Source organism: Budorcas taxicolor, chromosome 18 (genome assembly GCF_023091745.1).
Source record: "Budorcas taxicolor isolate Tak-1 chromosome 18, Takin1.1, whole genome shotgun sequence".
In the NCBI taxonomy this organism is placed as follows: Eukaryota; Metazoa; Chordata; class Mammalia; order Artiodactyla; family Bovidae; genus Budorcas; species Budorcas taxicolor.
In genome coordinates this window covers 56,072,547-56,080,826 of record NC_068927.1, presented here as the reverse complement: position 1 = coordinate 56,080,826, position 8,280 = coordinate 56,072,547, and the positions used below count along the sequence as shown (strand labels likewise).

General features: G+C 40.4%; 1 protein-coding gene across 1 annotated transcript; it reads left to right on the top strand.

Annotated features, from left to right (window-relative positions):
- The first annotated feature begins 262 nt into the window (after nt 1-262).
- LOC128063993 (binder of sperm protein homolog 1-like) lies at nt 263-7,763 on the top strand. Its single transcript, XM_052656816.1, has 4 exons — nt 263-335; nt 6,172-6,201; nt 7,104-7,235; nt 7,621-7,763. Exons 1-4 carry the CDS (start codon nt 263-265, stop codon nt 7,761-7,763), a joined length of 378 nt encoding a protein of 125 aa, XP_052512776.1.
- The last annotated feature ends 517 nt before the right edge of the window (nt 7,764-8,280 follow it).

The window sequence follows — 8,280 nt, the reverse complement described above, 5'->3', positions numbered from 1 at the left end:
TGTATCTTCCTATGAAAAAGAAGGAGGTCTGGCTTTGGGGCCAAGAGAAAGAGAAGAGGAAGGTGAAGAAAGAGGAGGAGGTGAAGGCAGAGAAGGCAGGTGAGAAGAGGAAGGGGGAAGGAGGGGACTGGGGTTGATGGGAAAACAGAAGAAGGAGAAAGAGGAGGCGGGACGAAGGGGAGGGGACAGGGAGGAGATGGGGCGGTGTGGCTATAAACTCGGGAGAGTCCACTCCTGGTGGGCTGCTCCTTGGAGGAGGGGCATGGCGCTGCCCGTGGGGCTTCTGTCGGTTTCAATCTACTGGTTCCACAGTGTGGCCGGTCTCCAACATGGAGGTGAGCAGCGACGTGACAGTGCCTGGGGCTGGATGGTTGAAAACCTCTCCTGCCATGTGTCATCAGATCAGAGGCGCCAGGAAGGGTAAGGGCCATCTTTATCTCATGTTCCCTCAGAAAGAAAAAGATACTCTGTATTTTTCTTTTTTTTTTGAAAATAAAATCCACTGATGAACTTATTTTTTTTTGATGTTAAAAAAAATCCTTTTGGCATGTGGAATCTTAGCTCCCTGACCAGGGATTGAACCCATGACCTCTGCATTAGCGGCATGCAGTCTTAACCACTGGACCATCAGGGAAGCCCGAGGGTGTTTTAGAAAATTTTGTTGACAGAAGTCATGTTCCTTGATGACCATGTGTCTTCTTTCATGCTAATATATTTTGTTTGTGAACTTTTGTCTTGTTTTTTTGGGGGGGGGGTGGTTGGGGGGTTTGGCTACACAGTGAGGCTTGTGAAATCTTAGTTCCCTGGGCCCTTGGCAGTGAAAACATGGAGTTCTAATTACTGGTCCACCAGGGAGTTCCCATGCTAATATATTTTAAATGCCTTATGGAGAGGTTTTCGAAAATGGAACTAATTTTTGGAAAGACTATTTAATTCTTTTTACCAAAATCATGTTGCCTTCAACTGTTAAAAATTGACAGTAAAAGAAGGGATTTCATTATGGGTGCATTTCTTACATGTCTGAAGAGACTTACATAGAGTTGTCAAAATAACTTTTTTATGGAGTGGCAAAAAAACTATGACCTTGCACAAACTATTTTCGAGTATTCTTCAGGTCATCTTTGCATGGAAAGACAAGTCAAACATAGTATTGATTAAAAGTTTTTTAAAAAAGGAAAAGATGCTCTTGGTATAACCATGACTACTACTGCCTTCTCAGTTAGATTTTTCACACTTGTAGAAAAACAACACTTTTGCTTGTACATAGGTTTTTTTTTACAAGATGTCACTTTTGTACATTCATGAGAAGGAAATTATACACGAGAGAAGCTAGTTAAGCTGTTCCTAAAATTTCTCTACTTGTTGTGACTGGCCTTCTGAATTATTAAAGTCCTATTTTTCCATATAGCATTATCTTTTGGCTGCGCAGAATCTCAGTGATGGCAGCATTTCTTGAAACAATGCATAAAACAATTAAAACTCATTGGTCCTGGGCAGTGAGCCGGTCTTAACAAGTAGGTAGTGGTGATCTGCTTTGAATCTTTGAAACTGTTGCTTATTCACTGCCTCTCTCTCCTCTTGTAACCCAGAAGTTAACAAAGCCTATTCTTGCCTCCGAGGATTTCTCTCTTGAGCCACAGACATCCGTACTACTCGTTTTGACGCTGACTTCTTGAAGACCGTCATCTTTAGTGCAGGCATAACCACCACATCTCCATAGCAACCTGATCTGCAGATAATAAGATGCCAGCAGGTGTAAGGGGGCATTCTGATATTGGAAATGTTCGAACATGAAAAGCCGAGTATTTTAGCATCTTAGGAGCGATGAGATAGTAGGTTTTGGATCCTGTATGGTAAAGAATTTGCCTGCAAAGCAGGAGACCCAGGTTCAATCCCTGGGTTGGGAAGATCCCCTGGAGAAGAGAATGGCTGCCCACTCCAGTATTCTTGCCTGAAGGACCCCATAGACAGAGGAGCCTGGCAGGCTACAGTCCATGGGGTCGCAAAGAGTTGGACATGAACTGACCACCAACAACAACCTAAATCACCTGTCTGTCTTTCCTGAAGTTGGACATGTGACTGACCTGGCCAGACTTCACAGAAGGCTCATCCGATTGATCTTGTTCCAGGGTGAAAAATTTGCCATGGCCAAAGCATAATTTCTCCGCTAGAACAAGCTTTGAGGAGTACTCAGGGATCCCATGACAGTGGGGTCACTTGCAGGAAGGACAGTCCAGGCGGCCAGGCCCTGATATGCCATGTGAACCCAGGGTTCTGGGATTGTCATCTGTTGCCTGTTACCATTTCTGTCTCCTGTGGGGTTGGACCGCCCACGGGCTAACGCTAATAGTTAAACTTCAGCAAAGTGTTAGTCGCTCAGTCGTGTCTGACTCTTTGCAATCCCACGGACAGTAGCCCACCAAGCTCCTCTGTCCATGGAATTTTCCAGGCAAGAATACTGGAGTGGGGTGCCATTTCCTGCTGCAGGGTGGGTGGCTACAGTCCTCGGGGTCACAAAAGAGTCGAACATAACTTAGCAAGTAAACGTTAGTGACAACATTCACAGAATGCGTTTGACTGGTTTAGATGCTTCATATAAAGTAGAATCAGGCAGTGTTTTTTCTCCTAGGTCTAGTTTATTTCTTTTGGCATAATATGCCCTCCAGGTTCATCCACATCTTTGCCCATGTCTGGATTTCCTTCCTTTTAAGGCTGAAAAATATTCTGTTGTGTATATAAACCATGTCTTTACCCATTCATCATCGATGGACATTTAGGTTGCTTCCATGTCTTGCTGCTGCTGCTAAGTCACTTCAGTCGTGTCCGACTCTGTGCGACCTCATAGATGGAAGCCCACCAGGCTCCCCCGTCCCTGGGATTCTCCAGGCAAGAACTCCAGAGTGGGTTGCCATTTCCTTCTCCAACTCAGGAAAGTGAAAAGTGAAAGTGAAGTCACTCAGTCGTGTCCGACCCTCAGCGACCCCATGGACTGCAGCCTTCCAGGCTCCTCTGTCCATGGGATTTTCCAGGCAAGAGTACTGGAGTGGGGTGCCGTTGCCTTCTCGGCTACTGTAGATAGTGCTGCGATGATATGATATGCTAGTGAAGATCTCGTCAAGATCCTGGCTTCGGTTCTCTCAGATAAATACCCAGATGTGGGGTTCCTGGATCCTATGGCAATTCTGTTTTGAATCTTCGGAGAAACTTCTTGGGGGCTGTACTATTTTACATTCCTACCACGAATGCTGCGTAATTCTTTGCTGTTGTGATTAGGTCAGGTCTCCTTTTAAAAATATTTAAAATCTTTGTGTCGTGCAAGCATTTCCGAATTGTCTAGTGCTCTCCCTTCTGCGTGAGTGGAAGAAAACATTTCTAGCATTAAGCAGTGAGGCTCACATTATACTTTTATATAGCACAGGTGATACTGTGAAACCAGTACTGGGTTGGCCACAAAAGTCTGCTCGGGTTTTCCCGTAAGATATTATGCAAAAACCTGGAATGAAATCTTTTGGCCAACCCAATGTCTTGTACACTGGCTTGAATCTTATTAATGATGACAGTTGTGATGAAATGATGATGATGATGATGATGGTGATAATATTTCAGTAGTTATAACATTCTGGGTAACAATAGCAGTTACAAGCTATTAAGTTCTTTGTTTCAGGCACTATTCTAAGTACTTTATATGCGTAATAATCTGTTCCTCCTAACAGTTCCTTGTTGTTCAATGGCTCAGTCATGTCCCATTCTTTGCAACCCCATGGACTGAAGCCCACCTGGCTCCCCTGTCCCTTCGCTATCTCCGGGAGTTTCCTCAGACTCATGTCCAGGGAGTCAATGATGCCATCCAACCATCTCACCCTCTGCCACCCCCTTAACAGTCCCTTGGGGTAGGTAAAGTTTTGGTCCTCATTTTATAGAAGAAAATCTGAGGCACTGTGGTTGGAAACAGTGACTGACTTTATTTTCTTGGGCTCCAAAATCATTACAGATGGTGACTGCAGCCGTGAAATTAAAAGACCCTTGCTCTTTGGAAGAAAAGCTATGATCAAACTAGACAGCGTATTAAAAAGCAGAGACATCACTTTGCCGACAAAGTCTGTCTAGTCAAACTATGGTTTTTCCAGTAGTCATGTGTGGGTGTGAGACTTGGACTATAAAGAAAGCTGAGTGCCACAGAATTGATGCTTTTGAACTGTGGTGTTGGAGAAGACTCTTGAGAGTCAGTTGGACTGCAAGGAGATCAAACCAGTCAGTCCTAAAGGAAATCAACCCCGAATATTCATTGGAAGGACTGATGCTGAGGCTGAAGCTCCAATACTTTGGCCACCTAATGCGAAGAACTGACTCTTTGGAAAAGACCCTGATGCTGGGAAAGACTGAAGGCAGGAGGAGAAGGGGACGACAGGGGATGAGATGGTTGGGTGGCATACTGAATGTATGGACATGAAAGCCTGGCCTGCTGCAGTCCATGGGGTTGCAAAGAGTTAGACACGAATGAAGCGACTAAGCACATCCCATTGCAAGCTTGAATAAGTTTTCCACTTGATGGTAGAAAATAATCAGGATTGTTGCAGTACAATTGCTACCATATTCGAAGTGCTCGCTAACTGCTCTCTACTGGGCAGAGCCCAAAACGTATGTTTTTGATTTAATCCTCACAACAAACCCGAGAAATTGTTGAAAAGATCCTTTTTTAATAGACGCTAAAACTAATTGGACCTCATTTTAAGACAGTTAAGTAAATGGTTGCTTCAAATTGTACTTTGCTGACAGTACTGAAAAGAAATAGAATAAAACAAAACAAGAAATAATGGTGAAATGATAAAATACATTTTTTCCTATTATTGTGTGATTTATTTTGTAGGGAAGGTGGAAAAAGTAAATCCTTTACTTTTGCCTGCTGAATGTCTTTGTTTCAAAAATAACTTTAATTTGTGCCTTATTCACTCACAAAATTTGGAAAGTACAGTTAAAGCAAAAGAAAAAATTAGAAGTCACCCACAATAACACCACTGGAAATAAACATTGAATTTTTACCTTTAAAATATTATTTTTACTAGAATAATTTGGTAAAGTATTTATTTTATTTTATTTTAAAGGCTAAATCTAGTGAAATGAAAATTTGTTTAAAATTGTGTCTTTCAGATACATATTTACCAACTATGGGTGAGTTGAAAAGTCTTTTAAAATTTTGCAATAAAATGTGAAGCAATTGAATAATGTACTTCTTTTCCTGGTAAGAAATCATATTTTTCATGAAACTGCTTTATTATGTGCTTGTGTATAAGATAAAGGACATTCCATGTTAAAAATAGCTAAGGAAAAAAAAGAGAAAAATCATAATCTTACTGAACTCTTTGCTGATAATATTTTTAGATCATCAAATATCTTCATTACATATAATTTTATAACATGATTTCATTTTTGCAAAAATAGCATCTTACAGAATGAAATAAAACAGAAAATGCCCTTTGTCATCTGAAAACAAAGTATAAATGTTTCCATATCTATGTATATGCTCATCTTTTCTGATGTCTGTATGATATTATAAAGCTGTATTTTGTTTTAAAATTCCCTTAGTGATTGATATTTTTGGATTCTTTTCTCTTTTCTTTTACTGTTATGAACAATGCTGAAATGAACATCCTTAATCCTAATGTCATTCCAACTAAAACCAGGAAACCACTGAGGTGTCTATTGTAAATAGAACCGATGAAAATCATTGGAAAGAGGTGGTCCTCATGTATGTGCGATTTTCAAAAGGAACTTATCTGTAAGCCTACAGAACATAACAGGCAAAATTATTTCATGCTTGTATACTTAAAGTCCTTAGGAAGACTAGTAGATGACTAGCTTTAGAAAGAGAATCAGGCTATATGACTGAATTGCAGATGGACATATTAATCCATTAATCAGTAGTTTTTCTCTAAACTGGTAAGAACCAACTAGACACTGATAGAAAATGAAGTCATTCTGTTTTATATCAATGTCACAAAATGTTTTGGGGTTACATCAGCAAGAAATATGCAGGACTTATATAAAGCAAATGATATAATCATATTGAAGAACAGAAACCACATTCCTGAAAAAGTAGACAATCATGCCGTGTTCTTGGATGGAAGATGTGAGAATAATGAAGTAACTGTCGACTTCAAATTTATTTTGCAGAAACTATAACTCATCTCCCAGAAGTCAAAGGTAAGTTGATCGGAAAACTTCTGCTCAAAAGCATGTTTTTAAAAAAAAATTGTAAAAATGGGGAAATCAGTGGGATATTTTCCTGGTTAAAAAAGATAATCTTTTTCCTCCTTTCATAAAGTGTAATATAGGGACTTCCCTGGTGGTCTATTGATTAAGAATCTGCCTTGCAGTGCAGGTGACTGGGGTTCGATCCCTGGTCAGGGAGCTTAGATCCCACATGGTGCAGCCAAGAAACAAAACAGAAACAAGATGGAGAAGCCACTCTGAAATTTCACTGGCTCTACCTGTTTCTACTCTTTAATTTCTGCCAGTCTAATACAAAAATACCTGATTTTAAAGTTCATATAGAAAAAAAGTGTCCAGTAGTAATTAGGAATATTATAAACAAAAATAGTGCTGGGGGTGAGAAATACCTCATATTGACATGATCAAGTATGGAAATAAACCACAAATATAATAGTATAAATAGCTGTGTGTGTTCGTGCCTATGTGTGCGTGTGAGGATGAGGGTGTACGATGGTGAAAGAGGATGAAGAAAAGAGATGTGGCAGGAGGTGGTGGTAATCATTTAATAGATAGATGCCCACAGTTATGTTTCTAAGCTTAAGGTATATTTCTGGAACTGGGGTTAAATGCTGAGCAAAATTTCAAGACGGTTGATGCCCTAGAAAATAGTGGGACGGATGTAGGAGTATAAAACAAACAAGCAAACAAAAAACCTTTATTAGTAGAGTTCCCGCAGCTCCGCTATATTGTGTGACTCAATAAATGTTCAATAAAATTGGGTCCTGATTCTGAATTCTGAGTACAAACCCCCTTCCAGCCCCCAGCAGGAAAGTAATGTCACCTCTCAATGAACAGTCCCAGAAAGGGATGACCTGAATCTTTGTTTTCTCTAGAGGGCAAGTGTTTCTTTCCATTCCGCTATAGAGATGGAATCTTCTATGACTGTGTCCAGTTCAAGGTAAAACACAAGTGGTGTTCCTTGAATGAAACTTATGAAGGATATTGGAAGTACTGTTCTGAAGAAGGTGAGAGTCGTGACTTGGAATTCAAGGTGGTGATATTGGTCTTGGGGATGTGGGCAGGGGGTGGGTGAGATCACAAGAGGGTTCTGCAAAGGGAATTCACAGTCAATTAAATTGTGAAATAAGGGATGCATTGTTCTCTGACGGTCAGAAAAATCACATTGCACCAAGCATCTGAGTGCTTCAACCATGTTACCTTGAAAAGAAACCTTTCAGCAGAACCTCAATCCCTCACCAATACTGTTTTGCATATGCTTATGGTGGAACAGAGTAGAGCAGATGGGAGTGGGAACGTGTGTGCATGCACGTGTGTGTGTGTGTGTGATGGCAGAGACAAGGTACAAAATAAAAAGAGTTCTTATTTTGATTGCCTCTCTCTTCTCTGTAGACTTTGCAAAATGTGTGTTTCCCTTCTGGTACAGACGCCTCATTTACTGGGAATGTACCGAGGACGGGGATTCGTTTGGGAAAGCATGGTGTTCACTGACCCGGAATTATAACAAGGACAGGGTTTGGAAATACTGTGACTGATAGTGAGATTTATTTAGGGGAGGGCATGAAGACGTTTAATAGTTCTCATGGGAAAGACGTTACAATTTTGATTGGGAAAGGAGCATGTAAAACTCTCATTAAAAGAATTTTATTCTGAGATACGAATGGAAGGTGATTGGCTGTAAATAAATTTGGGATTTTGATTATGGACCATAAGGTTTTGGTACATATATTCTAGCCTCAGCACTTTAACTTGCTGATTGTGTAAAACTGGGTCCTTTTAAAAAAGTGTATGAACTCTGGGTGGTAATGATGTGTCAATGTGGGTCCATAGATCAGAACCAATGTTGGGGAATTTTGATTATGGGGAGGCTGTTCATGTAAGGGGGTGTGGGTTATATGAGAAATCTCTGTATCTTCTGCTCAATTTTTCTGTGCACCTAAAACTTCTCTAAAAAATAAAATGTATTAAAATTCATTGCTTTAATAATTTTTTTAAAACAGAAAAAATAAGTGATAATTGAGACAAGACCAAAGGTAGAAACATGGGTGCTGA

Excerpts from the sequence above, each read along its gene's own strand:
- LOC128063993 (XM_052656816.1), top strand. The coding sequence starts at position 263 with ATGGCGCTGCCCGTGGGGCTTCTGTCGGTTTCAATCTACTGGTTCCAC. Across the intron at positions 336-6,171 it reads GGCCGGTCTCCAACATGGAG|AAACTATAACTCATCTCCCA; the intron begins GTGAGCAGCGAC and ends TTTATTTTGCAG. Across the intron at positions 6,202-7,103 it reads TCATCTCCCAGAAGTCAAAG|AGGGCAAGTGTTTCTTTCCA; the intron begins GTAAGTTGATCG and ends TGTTTTCTCTAG.